General features: G+C 47.8%; 1 protein-coding gene across 7 annotated transcripts in view; it reads left to right on the top strand.

Moving 5' to 3' along the window:
* nlgn2a (neuroligin 2a) overlaps nt 1-16217 on the top strand; it is a 95739-nt gene that overhangs the window by 37969 nt on the left and 41553 nt on the right. For 4 of the 7 annotated variants that reach the window (XM_071916252.2, XM_071916253.2, XM_078291705.1 and 1 more), the window contains one exon: nt 4362-4511. In XM_071916252.2, the coding sequence (XP_071772353.1) occupies nt 4362-4511 (150 nt within the window). Of the gene's footprint in view, nt 1-2847; nt 2902-4361; nt 4512-16217 lie in introns of all 7 variants that reach the window. The other 3 variants (XM_071916255.2, XM_071916256.2, XM_078291707.1) reach the window with 3 other exon arrangements.

The following is a 16217-nucleotide window of genomic DNA, read 5'->3' as shown; positions in this document are numbered from 1 at the left end:
TGGAAAATAAACTTTTTGCAAGATTCACAACCCATCAGAACTCAAAATACAGGTCTGGAAAATACAAAAATAGGCACAAATGTATTCCTTCCATTTTACCGTTACAATATTTGCACCACTCTGTAACCTTTCCTATTAATTGGACCACTAGTACGAAGAACCTCTGTGTATTTGCACACAGATGACAGTTCATCATTTGCTGCGAGCAATTTCCCTATTATTACAGCTTGGAACCCCGGCGTAAAAGGTCAATATTTATCTTTACCTCACACCCACATGTGCACACTGACACACACACACACACTTGGCTATCCATAGTCATGGAAATGAAAATAGGGTAGGTGGAAAAATACATAAATCAAGCCTATATTGGAAAATGAAAATGCTAATTTGGTGAAAATATAATTCCTATATGCTGTTATTCCCCCTTGAGTCGGCGTTTCATCCCGACGTGATTCAATATCTTTTTTAATTACGGCCGTCTGCGCGGAGAGGGCCGCGCTGCCGCCGTCTTCTCCACGCTCAGTTTAACGTATGGGAAGATGATATCTCGGCTCTCCCCGTTCCATTTAGAAATAATATATGCTTTTTAAATGGTGTCTGCACCGCGCCAAGCCGGCCCGGATCGCTCCCAGGGAAGCCTGGCGAGAGAGAGTGGAGGTTAATGCTTGGTCGAGCCTTGGATTTGACAAAAAAACAACACAGCATTCAGCAGGCGTTCTTGTTTGTGGTTCCGGTTACACCCTGAGGTGCGTACCCATCACCCCCCTCCCTCCCCGATGGGTCTGTCAGTATTTACTGACAACGAACTAGACTAGATCGATTCCTATGAAACCCAACAGCCGGTTTGTGACGTATGCAGCGCAGCAGACCGCCATCCATCCCCATGACTAATCGATCAGCGGTTAATTGCAGCGGTGACGGCGGCCGGCGTCTCGTTAGGAGACCGGAGGGCGGCATCTCGGGCGGCGTCTCGGGCGGCGTCTCGGGCGGCGTCTCGGGCGGCGGGTGGCGGGCGGCGGGCGGCGTGCTAAACTGGAACGCTCAGCAAGTTTTGGGGCCTAATTTCGTCCCATTGTCTCGGTTCGGCTTGAAAGGATCAGCAGCCACGCTAAGCTCCTCTGGGTTTCTTTCTTTTTTCTTTTTTTTTTTTTTGTTGCGTTTGGTCAGCACTGCCCATTAACAGGATTTATTTTTCACTTTATTTTTACCTTTTCAATTATGTTTTTACTTAATCTGTATTTTCATTTTGTCTTAAAGTCCCCATGAAATGAGCTCCCATTACTTCTACTTCCAGGAAAACAGAGTATCTTTCATGGTGACCTCATGCTGCACTAGTAGGCGTAAATATACATTTCTAACCAATGAAACCATCAGATTTTTGAACAATCCCGCCCCTCTGCACCCCTCCCATCCAATAAAATTCCCTTTCTCTCTCTGACTCATATTCCATTCCATTATTCCAAGGAAATGCATCAAATCCAGGAAGTAAAGATGCCATGTCATGGGGTCTTTAAGTGTTTTTGTTGTCTGTGTATAATTGTTAGAATCATACCTGGTTTCTTTGTTGTAGTATTTGTTCTTTTTAAGCCATTGGGTTGCAGACTAGACAACTTGATAAGAGGCATGCTGTTGCACCTACATTCACCTACATTTAGGTATTTAGGATACAGATGCCAGATAAAGTGGCTGAGATATAAACAAAAGTGGCAGAGATACACTGCTTTCAATAGCGCAAGAGTCACTCTGTACCCATACTGGGTACGGTAGGGATGTTCTTTTTTTTTAGGCATTTTATGCTTTATTGATAGAGACAGTGTTAGAGAGAGACAGAGGAGAGGACATGCAGCAAATGACCGTGGGCCAAATGGGTCGCTGCGGGAAGGACTGAGCCTTATGGCACGCGCTCTACTCGGTGAGCCACCGGGGCGCCCCGGTAGGGCTATTCTCAGGCGGGGGATCCGGCCGCCCGAACCGTCTCCGGGCATAAACTTTTGTTGTGGTAAAAAGTTGACAGAGCCAGAGGCAGAGAGAGACAGAGCGTCAGAGAGCCAGAGACAGGGAGCGAGAGAGAGAGAGAGCTTGTAGCCCCCCGGGGCCTCGGGACAATCTGTCATTGTGCCAGAACGATTCGCCCTGTAACTGATCCATGGACACAAAGTCTACAGGTCAACTGTGACAGGCCGCTTGTGTGTGTGCGTGTGTGTGTGTGTGTGTGTGTGTGTATGTGTGTGTGTGGGTGGGTGCATGTGTGTGTGTGCGTGTCAACACACCCACATCGATGCATCTGTGTTCAGTCTCACATGATGTCAATGGCTGTCGATCTTCATCTCCTGAGATAGAGAGATGTGTGTGTGTGTGTGTGTGTGTGTGTGTGTGTGTGTGTGTAGGAGGAGTGTATGTGGTCATTTGCTGCTAATGAAATGAGATTCAGGTAGAGATGTGGCGAAGGGCGTCAAGGGGTTAGAGATGCGTGACTGCAATATGTCGCCATGGCAACAGTCAATGAGAGTTTGTCCGCGTGATGGAATGGCTCATGTTGGGGGAGAGAGAGAGAGAGAGAGAGAGAGAAAGGAGAAGCGGAAACAAGTCAAACTGAAGCAGTTGCCATAGCGACTCGCCATTGCAGCTGCCTGTGAATTTATCTCTGTCTCTCTCTCTCTCTCTCTTGTGTGTGTCTGTCTGATGCACTGGTGTTAGTGTCACTGGTGTGTAGTGTACATGTGTGTATGTACTGTATGTGCATGTGCGTGTGTGCGCGTGCATGTGTGTGTTTTTGTGTGTGTGTGTGTGTGTATGATGCATTAGTGTATCACTGGTGTTTTTTGGCTGTGTATTTTGTGTCAGAACACATGAAACGTGATGCATGTTTCAGCAGGTAGTTCACATATATATCAGCAGGTTGTCTTTCAAAGAGAGACAAACTCTCTCTCTCTCTCTCTCTCTCTTTCTCTCTCTCTATGTCTGTCTCTGTCTCTCACCCTCCCTCCCTCTCTCTCTCTCTAACAGATGCTGTAGTGGTTATTTATGTGGCTGTTCTGCACTACTGCTCTCTCATATCCCCAGGCCTGCACACACACACACACACACACACATACACACACACACACACACACACACACAAGCCAATAGGGGCTGTCAGCATGCCACAGTTCTAAGTCCTCTGTGCCATATGCTGCCATAGGCTCCTAGCAGGCAAAAGTAACATTGCTCACAGTCAACTGGGAGAGTCGGGTTCAAAGGTCAACAAGGGCCCATCAGGGAACCTCCCACACACACACACACACAGCAGACAGGAGAAGAGACATTGACATCGAGACGTTTCATTCTAAAATGGTCTGCATGCGTTTTCAAAAAGAACGGTGCCAGGAATTCATCATCATTATTGTCATCATTGTTTTGAAATTACAGATGATTCCATGCACAAAACATATTGTGTAAGAAAAGGGCCTTAAGTGAGCTACAACATCCATCTTAACAAGTCATTTAGTCTCATATTCAGACTTAAAATCCTCTTTCTTATAACAAATTAAACATTGTTGAAGTGGAAATGTGTTTCCAGTGCAGTTTAAATTGTTTCAGGAAGGCAGAATAAAGCAGAATCACTGCAGTAGTATCAAGAAAATGACAACTAATTCAAGCTGATTCTCAAAATGAGTTGTTTTGTATTGGAAAACAAGTGAAATTATCTCGCTCCATTGGCAATTTTCTCACTTGTTTTGAGGAAAAAATAACATTTTAAGACTCAATACTGGATTAAATGACTTGTTAGAGATGGATTTTATACAGTGAATAATTCATGAGAAGAAGAATTTTTTTAAGAGAAGACCTTATTTTTTCAGATGGTGGATATGCCATTTTCATATGGAACTCTCCAGTTGCCTTTCTTGTCGTATAATAAAGATGATCAAAAGGCAGCGATACACACTCAGGTCAACTTTTTTGGGCAACTCCGCCGGGCAACAGTGCCCAGCGATCCGCCTTAGCATTGTTGCTTTAATGACCAGGACACATTTGATTAGCCTCTTGTACTCGTGTCTCACTTTATTGCCTGTTGCTGGGAACATTGCCCAAAATCTAAATGACCTATAAAAAAAGAAAAGAAAAAAAAAAAACACTTTCCGAAGAGCGGAGATGCAACCGCATGGAGCAGCGGCGTGTTTAGGTTCAGATACGGTATCGTGTTTTCACCCAGCCAAGCAATTTGCTGTTTGCTCAGTATATTATGGCCTAACACAATGTGTGATCAAAGAGAATGTGAGAGGCGTAAATACAGTTATTGACTTTTTCTTTTCTGCTCTCTATTTCCCTGCCTTCTCTCTTTTGTGTGTGTGTGTGTGTGTGTGTGTGTGTGTGTGCAGATATCCGTGACCGCAGGAAGAAGCCGGTGATGCTGTTCATTCACGGCGGCTCGTACATGGAAGGCACCGGAAACATGTTCGACGCCAGCGTCCTGGCCGCCTACGGCAACGTGATCGTGGTGACCATGAACTACCGGCTCGGCGTGCTGGGTGAGTCGGAGGCTTTTTGCATTGCAACACACACACACACACACACACACACACATATACAGTGCCTACACACACACATATGCATACCTGGTCCCACAGCAGTAAGACTTCTTCGTCACTGTGCAGCTAATGTAAGCGCCAATAATTAATTTTAAAAGCAGACGCACACGAATGCAAACTAGGATCTCTTTTTGTTTTCTTCTCTTCTCCCCACCCACCAGCCCACCCAACACACACACACACACACACATACACAAGAGCAAGGTCGATTCCTCTCAACGGACTCTTCTCCTATTTTCTGAATTGATTGAGAAGTCCTTGATGGATGGCATCAATAGAATTCATCAATCTAATGAAAACCTATCAAGGCGCTGATCATGGAGAGCTCACTCCCCTATGGATTTCCTTTGTTGATTATTCTAGTCTGAACGCTCTGATTGTGTGATTGCTCCGCCGTCTATGAAAGCCTAGATGTACTAAGAGGGCCACAAACCCTCATAATGCACCCAGAGATCAAAACAAAGAGAAAACTGCATCTGTTTTTATTCGATTTTATTGTTATTTTTATGTAGTTTTCTTCTTTTTTTTCATTCAAGTTTAGTTTTTAGTTAGTTTTCAGTGGGTTTGGTAGTTTACAACAAGTGCTAAAAGTTTGTGCTACAATTTCTCCCATATTTTAGACACACAAAATGCCAGTAATCTGATTATGAGCACAAGAATCTTTAACTTTTACACACCTAACTTCACTACTGCCACTGCAAACTTTTACTAGCTCCGAGCCGATGTTTGTGAAATTATTCCCATCTCGTCCTTTCAGCCTGACTTCATCTGCCACAGTTTTTTTGCTGGAAATGCCTGTTGTTGATTGCTCTTGTCTACCGAGTCGTGCATTCGGTCACAAGCTATTTGCCGGGTATAACTCTCGTAGAGAGGCCTTTATGAGAGGGAATTCGAGGGACGGGAGAACAAGCATGCAAATCAGATACAGATCTGGCATTTTTACTGACACAGAAATACACCTCACAATCCCTCACTTTAACTGCGCACCCTCGCCTCGCACCTCCAACCTCTAGATGTCTATTTCAAAGCTGTATAATTCATTCCGCGAAAAAGCGAGGCTTGTAAAAAAAAAAAAGGACTTTACAAGGGTCTTTCGGTTGGAGGAGGCATGGTGACGGTGCACTTTTTGAGGTGTTATTGCCGCGCGCAGTACAGTGGAAGCTAGGGATTTCGGTGGCTTTACGGGCCGGGCGCGGGTACACTGTAACCCGCTCGGGTCGCCGTGTGCTCCGCCACAGTCACCCTCACAAAAAAACCACAGGGTATCGTCTGTCACCTCAGCTCCGCGACGAGCGCTCGTCATTATTTCCCTGAAAAATACACTCCACTTCACCTCTTTGTTACTCGGCGTGCCGCTCTGTCTCGCTCCATTGAGAGCGAGTAATTTAGCTTGGAGAGGAGGAACATGCCTCTAAGGAGGCAGGTGCTAAGTAAAGGAAGCTAAGTGCATTAGAGATTTCATTAGACGGAAAAGAGAGAGTGGGCTCCTGGAAGCGGTTTCAAAATAGGCTGCCTTATTTTGTTTTCCTCCTTCTTTAAAGGACGTTACTATGTTGTTTTTCGGAGCACTTACGCGGCGGTTACAATGGTGACAGATTTTCATTTGCATGTAATTACCGAAAGTGTTTGTTTGTCAATGCATCTTTATTGGGTTCATCAGTGTTTGTTGCTACAAGTGGATAGAGAAATGTAATCTAAAATGTGTCTATTACCAGCAGGGGCTCCCTGAAGCAGCCATGAGACCAGTTGACTCTGCAAAGCAGCAGCATGTTGCTGTACATTGTACTGTATGCCTCTATTCCACATACACATTACAAACACAAGCACATCCTAAATGTATATGTGGATCCAGTATCTTAACACACTATCAGATCTGTTGATATAATCTGATCCAGTCTAAAATATATCATATAAACACGTATGCAGAAATCATTTTTGCGGCTTAAACCTAATTTGTGAAACAGTATTATTTACCCCAGCAAACTGGGGTTAATAATAAAAGGAAGTATTATGGCACAACTCAGCCATATTGCAGGCTATGTATTTCTTCCTCTTACGCAAGGGGCAGTGGAGTGTTTTTCTCCCAGCTTGAGCCGGGCGTTGAGTGTTTTTAGACGGATGAGAACAATCCCATTCAGAAGGAATCCAAACAAACGGATTACTAACAGAAGCGTAGTTTTCAAGGTTAAAAAACAAAAAGAAAATGAGCTGGAAATATCGGCGGCCACTCCAAGTTGTTTACTCAGACTTTGTATCAACAATGGAAAAGAGACAGTGAGAAAGTATTCAACGCCTCCGCCCACACCGCTGCTCCCCGCAGCCACGCCGGTCATATCGATTCCTCGGAAGAATAAAATATATGTCCTCCTCACTTCCTCTCCGCGTTGAGTCGCTCTCTTCTAGTCTGGTGGCTTCTCCCGTACTGTTCTTTTAGCAGCCTATCTGTGACACGCTCATCACATTCCCTCAAGTCAAGGAGGAAGCAAATTGAGAGGGAGGCTCGGTCATTTGTATGCAAAGGTAAAGCCACAGCTATCTCCCAAATATGAGAGCCATCCAGCGCAATTTGGTGGTGATTGGGGAAAATGTGAGTAATCTGCGTCCTATATGATGGATGGCATTTTACTGAGAAGTCAGTAGCATGGTGTGTGTGTGTGTGTGTGTGTGTGTGTGTGTGTGTGTGTGTGTGTGTGTGTGTGTGTGTGGGAGGAGGGGGGGGGTTCCGCATCGAGCACGTGTACGCATCCATGCATATCAATGTGTGCATTGTGAATACACAGCGGTGGCTCCGAGTGTGTTTGTGTTCTCGGTTCAGCAGTTGGACATGCTGATTTGGAAGGGCTGGTGCAGGAATTATTGATACAGGAACTAGAGGTGGTCCTGTGGAAGGTAGTGCTCAACACAGCATGCGTGCGTGCGTGTGTGTGTGTGTGTGTGTGTGTGTGAGTTAAGAGCAGAGAGAAGTGCTTATCCTTGAGATCCTTTGTATTGGAAAATCCTTCTCAGCCATACTGACCCAGTATCAGCCCTTTTCGCTACACATCAGAGGTCGTGGGTGTGTTCGTAAGCTGATTGTTGTGGTATTTGGCAGCTGCGGATGAGTTCATAAACAAAAACGGGCTAAGCAGAAAGCAAAATTCTATGTCTGTGCAGTTATAATAACCTTTACTGGTTATTCTACCCAGCTCTTCGTCCCGTCTGGCCTGCTGCAGCACCAAAAGCTCATCTTCAATCTCTCATTCAAAACCCCCGGGGCTGGCGTACAAGACTACAAAGTGAGCCGCACCCCCCCCGTACCTCCAGGCCATGCTGCAGACCCCGCTCCCCCGCTTACACTACTGGGCCATTTAGATCTCCCTTCCCCTGTGGCGACTTGGCCCATCAATCCACCCGTCCTCCACTCTTCTCCCTCCTGCTGCCTCCCGATGGCAGAGTCACCAGCCCACCCCGGTCAGGACAGAGTCACCCCCCCCCCCTTCCCCTTCCTGTAAAGACAAATCATTTTTCACCCTCGGCTTATTTCTTTGCCTTAGCAAGTTTATTACACCAACAGCATATTCTTTGTGACACAGGAATATTTGTTCCTGCTATTGTCCTTCCATTGTCGTTTTGACCCTTCGCACCCTGCTGCCGATTTAGGAATTAAAGCTTATTGTCGTCGCGCTTAGATTTAGTCACTCTGGATAAGCTTAATACCCATCATTTAAAGGTAAAGCCTCTGTTAGTGTTGTGTGTGTGTGTCTCTCTTTCTCTTTCACTCCTCCTCTTCTCCTCCGCTTATCTGTGTGTGTGCGTGCGTGCGAGCATTTAAGAAAAACAAAAAAGACAGAAAATCAAATATAGAAAGACCGGGAGACAGAGGAGTGACAGCGCTAGAGGGGGGAAGGGAAAAAAAAGAATCAACCTTCTCAATCTCTCTCCGTCCCGCTGATTGAGAGACATGATCTTTCTCTCTCTCTCTCTCTCTCTCTCTCTCTCTCTCTCTCTCTCTCTCTCTCCGTCTCCACTGGAGGAAACGCTAACCACACGGCGGGAGTCATATATATATAGCGGAACACGTCCGACTTCATCCATATGCTAATAGCGGTTCGCGTTAAAAGCCGTGCGCGAGCCAGACGGCCGGGAAATCCTCCAGCGAGAAAGCGGAGCGGCGGCCGGTCGCCGGCCAGTTCCGCTGCGGGGAATTCGCCGGCGTTAAATATGTAATGAAAAGCTTCGCCGGGCCGCCGAGCGCTTGACCTTGCCTCGGCTGCCTCGGCGACAGACGTGCTTTACAGTACATACGTCACCTCCACCCCAATGAGCTTTTTATATCCTTCCGCCGCCCTGAGAGAGAGAGGGAGAGAGAGGGAGAGAGAGAGAGATGAAAGCGAGACAGACTACATGCATTCATCCAGACATGGACAATGATGATGAGAGCAGAGAGGTGGAACAGCACGGTACACAGCTTAGAGCGTTTTTTTTTGGTTTGTGCAAGAGTGTGTGCGTGTGTGTGTGTGTTGTGTACACATACTGTACGCGCCGTGTATTGTGTGTGTGTGTGTGTGTGCGTGCAAGTGGTGGCGAAGACACAGAGCGCCAGAAGAGAGAGGCGAGAGAGGGTTTGAGGGATGAGAAGAAGGCGACAGTGAGAGAGAGAGAGAGAGAGAGAGAGAGAGACGAGATGGAGGGCAGAGAGCAGGAGAGGAGAGAGAGGGAGAGAGAGGGGGGGTGGGGGGGCTGCATTTGCCTGTGATGCTAAAAATAAAACCTGCAGAGCCGCTTTTGAATCTGCAGTAGAGCAGACATTCATCCACAGCACAATTATACAATATGTGTCAAGACACACAAACACGTGCTCTTTATTGCTGTTTATTACACACACACACACACACACGGTATCTATGGTGAGCAGTCTCTTCAATAGCTCATTCAGTCATGCAGTGCATTGAAGGAATACACACACACACACAAACGCATACATACACACACACACACACAGGCTAGATGGTCTTTTGTGCTTGGGATGAATCTTCCCTAAAATGGTTCTAGAGTCCTGCACACACACACACACTCACACACTCACACACTCACACACTGTCTATTACTTTATACAACTAGTGAATTGGTATTCGGGGAGTGTGGAGTGAAAAATGCCTGCTCCACGCTCTGGTGGGGGGTCCTCAGTGTGTGTGTGTGTGTGTGTGTGTGTGTGTGCGTGCATGCATGCGTGTGCATGTGCCTGTGTATGTGCGGTCCCACGACCAGACAGCGGTGTGAAACACGACCTGACAGGACCAGAGAAGATATTAAGACACACAGGCTGAACATCCTTCCCAAACACTTGCACACACACACACACACACACACATACACACACCATTCTCAGTCTCCATAGCAACCCCCGGCAGAATTGATGAGCAAAGTCCTCTTGACTCTATGCGAGGGGAGAGGGGGGAGACTGTGGTGTGCATGTGTGTGTGTGTGTGTGTTGGGGGGGGTTATACAGTGTGACTTTGAGAAAGAGGGACGGAGATTGAAAATGGGAGCAGCAGCGAGAAAGAGAGAGAGAGAGAGAGAGAGAGAAAGAGAGAGATGACAGTAATAACTACTGGTCCGATATTCTCAGAGAGGGTATTAGCACCTCAGCTGGCCTGCATGACACACACACACACACACACACACACACACAGGCAGACACACATTCCCACTGGCAGTGTGAGACACACACACACACACACACACACACACATTAACACAGTCACAGACTCACATTCAGACAGCACTCCCAGCATTTTCCTCGCTGCCCTCCGCCGCTCCCCAGACGCCGTTTCTCCTCTGTTTGTCCCTGGCCTTCATCCCTCCTTACCTGCCTCGCCCCCTCCTTCCTTCCCTTCCTCTACTCTTTCCTTCCCTCGCCTCCTTCCCCCCTCCCTCCTCTGCTTCTCCTCTCTCCCGCTCCTATAGATTCACACCATCCAGGAGCATGCGGAGTACAGATGTAGAGAGCGTTGCTGCCGGTCTCCCTTTATCAGTGTTGGCTTCGTTCCAAGGTGTATTCCAGACCAATCGGGGAATTTGATCAATCCTGGGAATATCTGGGAGTTTTACAAATGGATCACTATACAGGAATATACCAGGATGTATTTTACCATTTGTTTCACACATTCATTGCATTAGATGGTGGAAACCAGACTGTTTAGCCCTTTAGAAGAACAATATTAACAAACCGGGAAGGAATGACAATTTTAGGTCGACTTAGTTATGAAAAGTCATGGAATTTTATATTAGGGCCATAGTGGGAGCAAAAGTAATTCCATTAATACACTTATTACTCCATGGATAGCAGTGAATCATTCCACCATTTGTTATCGACTTGTTCTGTTACTCAAAATTGGTGGTTGCATCCTCTCTTCCGTGCCAAAATCGAGATAAGTCAGTTCCCTCCCCTGTGAATGATCAGGGAAAGCAAACAGCGTCTAACGTTCTTCTCATCCTTTGGCTCAGTAAAATCAATGTAGTGGGAATAGTTCCACCGCGAGAAACCAAACTTTTCTGCCATTTCCCACCGAAGCCTGCGGAGTGCGAGAAGACAACGGCTAATTATGAGGAAAACAAAACGCTGGATTTGAGTGGGATTTCGTTTTTGGGCAATTCAACTTTGTCTTTTAGCATTACAGCCTTGTCAAACATATCAGTTGACGTTCTATTGCCAGCAGAGACAGTGAAATGGGTGTTTCCGTGACATTAGCAGTACGCAACAAACAGCGTTACGTCCAGTGTTTTGAAGTTGACATGGTGCCAATGCAGTACAAAGATGCTCCAGTTTGATTCAGCGAAGATCTAAAAACACGTGGTTTGGATGGGAATCTATTGTGGGTGATGAGTGTGTACGCCCGCCGGCGTTGTTGCTTTCTCGCTTAGCTCTGCCTCTCTGTCCGTATCCGTAAGTATCTCTTCTTTTCTCCTTTTTTTCCCTTTACCTCTCTCTTTCCCTCTTCCCCTCTCTCTCCTCGTTCCCTCCTCTCTCCTCCTCTCCCTCCCTCTAGACTCGTTTTCCCCCCTCGCTCACCGTCTCTTTGGTATCATCTTTACCCCCCCTCCCTTTTTTTTTTTTTTGTTAATAGTCACTCCCTAATCGCTGAGTTATGGGACAGATTATGCTGATGTATGTATCACATGTCAAACAATCAGCTTTCTAAGTGAGGGACCGCGGTGCCGGTAATAGCCGGGGATGGATCATCATTACGGAAGGGATGACAGACGTTTTGAATCATCGCGCGGCGCTTAGGGGGCTAACCGGGAGACTCGCTTCTCCCGCGGGGGGGGGCGTCGGGAACGTAAACACAAAAGGAGCCGGTGTTCGCGTTGAAAGCGATGTTTGTGTCTCCGGACTAAAACTGACGCCGGCTTAGAGCGTCGGTTGCGTGCAGCCGCCGCCGACACGTACGCGCCGTGCGGTAAACAACATATGGCATTAGCATGCCACGGCGCTGTGTGTTTACTGTGCTGTGCTACAGGCCTTCTGTTTGTGTGTCTCCAGATTCTGCTTCAGTTAGTGGTTTTCTTTGTCTCCCAGAATGACTTTCAACAAACCCAGTGAGCGGGCGTGAACTTGCTGCATTCAGCTGTAAGTTATAAATGTAGGTGGAGAGGGCAACGGCGATAGAGCGAGGGGTTTTCCAATTGAGAAACAGCGAGACGCACGCCTTGCTCAAAATGCAACATGTCTTGTGGCTGCATTGCATTCTGGTCTATTGAAGCTTCTGTTGGTGGAGAAATTGGTCTTCTATGCTAGATTTCTACCTGTGTGATTGTTGAACGTCGGTGCAAAATGGTGAGAGCCTCGCTCTTTGATTCTGAGGCACTGACAGTTTCCATGGGTGCCGCGCTTCCGCCACAGTGTCCAAAGAAAAACCTGCTTATCACCGCATCATTTCTCCCACGTTCACCTCGCTGCCCCCCTGCTTCCTCAGCCCATTACCCCGGGTTCGTGCTTTCCCGCGCCAGGCCGCTCTGTCGCCACGTCCCCCCGCTTCCCTGAGCCTCCGGATCATCCTGGAGCTCCAGCTGTCAGGCCGCCGGTCATTCCCCCGAGGAGGAGGCTCTGAGCTGGGCCACAGCTGGGCAACGTGCCCCCCCGCCGCCCCCCTCCCCAACCACCCCTCCTCTCTCCTCCATCTCCACTACCCCTCACTCCTCCACACCTACACCCTGCCATCACCGCTGCGTTAACCCATCAAGCCTGTCTAATACAACACCTGGGGCTGGGAGACTGGGAGAGAGGGAGCAGGGGAGTGTGTGTGTGTGTGTGTGTGTGTGTGTGTGTGTGCGGGCGCGCGTTTCATGACTCATGTCAGATGTTCACACGTTTTCCTGCCTTGCACACACACAAACATACACACGCAGGCGATAACCCACAGACAACAGGAATGGTAATAACAGTGATTTGCATACAGGGGAATGAAGGACGAGATGAGGTCAAGGGCGGAACTGACTGGTGTCTGCCACGTGGTTGGCCGGGGCAGCCGTGATTGACAGGAGGAAATGCGTGGTAATGGCAGAGGCGAGAGGACACCTGACATGGGCACGTACACACACACACACACACACACACACGCACGTGCACGCACATAAACATACACATAATAAAATGAGACAGCAGAGGACTGAGGGAGAGGGTGTTGGGCAAAGGAAAGAGAGGAGCGTGGGGAGAGAGTAGTGAGGGAAATGAGGTTCACTCATCCGTGCAGTTCCCTCATTTACACACACACACACACACACACACACACACACACACACGTGCCAAACACAGGCTGGCTGTTGTAACTCTCTGGCCCAGTAACAGATGCTGTGAGCGGTGTGAGCGCCGGGCTACACCTGCTCTCCTCCGCTGCCCCGCCTCCTGCCTGGTCCACAGCCCCACATCCAGACCCGGAGACCCCCAGGTCCCGCCTCTCCCTCCCCAGCCACGGCACCTCCCGGCCTGGCCGAGGCCCGAGCCGTGCCCCCCCTCCCTTCCTCTGCTCCTCCACCTGGTTTCCTCCACACACAGGTCACGCTATAGAGTCATCAGCTCCACACGGCTGACGAATACATACAGATGCACACACTCTCTCACACACACTTGAATTTATAGATGTGCACACATTCTTTATCTCTCTCTCTCACACACACACACACATCCAAACAAACACTCGCACAGAAACATGCCTTGTATGCAAATTACATCCTGATGATTTACTGACAGCCAGGCTGTGAGGTAAATAGCTTAAACTTCCATGTTGAATTATGTGCTGTACACACTATCAAACACCTACACACACACACACACACACACATGCGAAACACCCAAATACAATGTCTAAAAGCACATTAATGATAGGTCCCATTAATTCTAGCAGAGAATAACATTACTGCATGTACTCAAGGCAAAGCAACACATCTACTTATATAATGCACACACACACACACAAACACACACACACACGCACACACACACACAGTGCAGCATATGGTGAGATAATATATTAAGGTGGGATTTGGAGGATATTTCACATCAGACCTGTTAAAACACCTGGCCTGTTAATTTAGAACCTTACATGGTGCTTTATGGTACTTGTTCTCGTGTACTCTTGTACTCGTGTGTGTGTGTGTGTGTGTGTGTGTGTGTGTGTTTACGCTTTCATGCAAATGCCTATCTAAGCATATTCCCCCAGTTCTTCATATTAATGCATTCATGCATATGTGTTGTATGTGGTGGTGGTGGGGTGGAGTGTAAATATGTGGTTGGAGGCCAAGTGTGTGTACGTGTATGTATGTATGTGTGTGTGTGTGTGTGTGTGTGTTACCCACCTGTGCTCTTCTCCTCTGATCCAGGGACCGAGCGGCGTCGGCATCTCATTAGCAAGCTGCTGGAGCTAATTAACTAATTAACCAGCCTATCCCAGGGAACCAACCCGTTGCCAATCAGCGGGCCTAAACGAGCTGCGTTCTCTAACCTAAAGGGAAGGATGCGCCCCGGCTGTGTATCTTTCTTCCCCCTTCGCGCTTCGTTTCTGCAACGCCGCAACCCCCGGCGCTCGGCCGGGCCAAAACAAAGACGGGCTGATGATAATGAACATTTATTTGTTCCTCCGACGCTGCCGTCTCGCGGACGGACGTGCGTGGGCGCTGCGCTGCGAGTAGCTGGTGTTTTCATACGGAAAGGACTGTAATCTGTTGAGCTTTGAATGAGACAGATGGTCCCTCTAGAGCGGCGGCTCTCAAAAAATAACAACAAGCCTGTGCCCCCCGTGTCAAAACGTACCTTTTTCTTTTTTGTCGGAGCGCGAAGCTATTTTGTGAATGCTTTGGCAAAATAACAACATTCCAAAGCACAGCAAATGACTGACTGCTTGAAATTGTCGCACAAAGCCTTGTATCCGTGCCAGCAGCCACCATGAGCTGCCGGACATGAATGAAATACTATTAAACGGGGGGGAGGAAGTTATTACAAGCTGGCATTTTAACGAAGTAGATGCAATATGTCTGACTTTGACCCTTTTAACATTTGAGCAAGGCATGCCTACACTCACCAGAATCTTTGTGTTTTGTGTGTGTGTGTGTGTGTGTGTGTGTGTGCGTGTGTGTCTTATGCCCTCTCTTGTGCCCTCTCTGCCAGCCTTATGTCAATGTTTGTACATATAACAGTCCGCCTGCGCACAACAGTTGACTGTTGAATTAGTAATGAACACAGTCAAGAAGCCACTTTGTTTCCGCGTGTGTGTTTGCTGCCGTCTGAGTGTGTGTGTTTTTTGTTTGTCTGTTTGCGCACGAGGCTTGACTCGGATTCCCCAAACCCAACAATGCACTCGACAGCCAATCGGCTCGGAGCGCGTCAGGAAAAGGGCGGCCAATCCGCTGCGATGAAGCGGCGTGTTTCTGTTTTAGACGGGCTTTGATGTGGATATGGTGTGCCTGCTGGGCTGTGTGTGCGTGTGTGTGTGTGTGTGTGTGTGTGTGTGTTAAAACACTCAAAGCACAGTTAAGCAACTTTCCCTGCGCACTTACATGCACCTGCGTTCGCGTGTGTGTTGCGCTGCGCGTCCGTCCGCCGAGACGGAGCGCAGAGTTCTGGGTAATGTATTCTAGCCCGCGGCCATGTGGCCATCCATATACGTCTCTGTCTGCAGCATTAGCGCTACGGCACCCTGGGGTCTCACCCACAGGAAGAATGTAATGTATGATCCAATGACTCCCAAGCCACAGAATGCAACCCCCCCATCCCTCTCCCCTCCCATCCCCTCTGTGGGAGTTTCACTGATTAAAGGCCTAGTTCGTCAAATATGAGTCTCGAGGCGGCACCCAAAGAGCGAGAAGAGACTAATTTACAAAGCCGTTGCGGCGTTTTAAAATGTCAAATCTGCTTTAAAAACATCAATACCATAGTATATTGGAAGCAAGTCGTGGGCGTATACATGAAGAGTGTTTTTTGATATATATTCTCATCCGTGCGCGCGCATTGTTCAGCCTCTGATCACCGCTTACACCGTCTCTTCAGAAGCCTATTCTCTCCCCTGTTAGAATGCAGGAGAATAAATTGGTATCATCTGCGGTTCGGGGGGGTAGTAGAGTATAATCGTGTTTGCGGAATATGTATCGGCCCCCCAAAATCTCTTTTATTGT

This window comes from Centroberyx gerrardi, chromosome 23 (genome assembly GCF_048128805.1).
Source record: "Centroberyx gerrardi isolate f3 chromosome 23, fCenGer3.hap1.cur.20231027, whole genome shotgun sequence".
Taxonomy (NCBI): domain Eukaryota; kingdom Metazoa; phylum Chordata; class Actinopteri; order Beryciformes; family Berycidae; genus Centroberyx; species Centroberyx gerrardi.
This window is presented reverse-complemented; position numbering and strand designations above follow the sequence as displayed.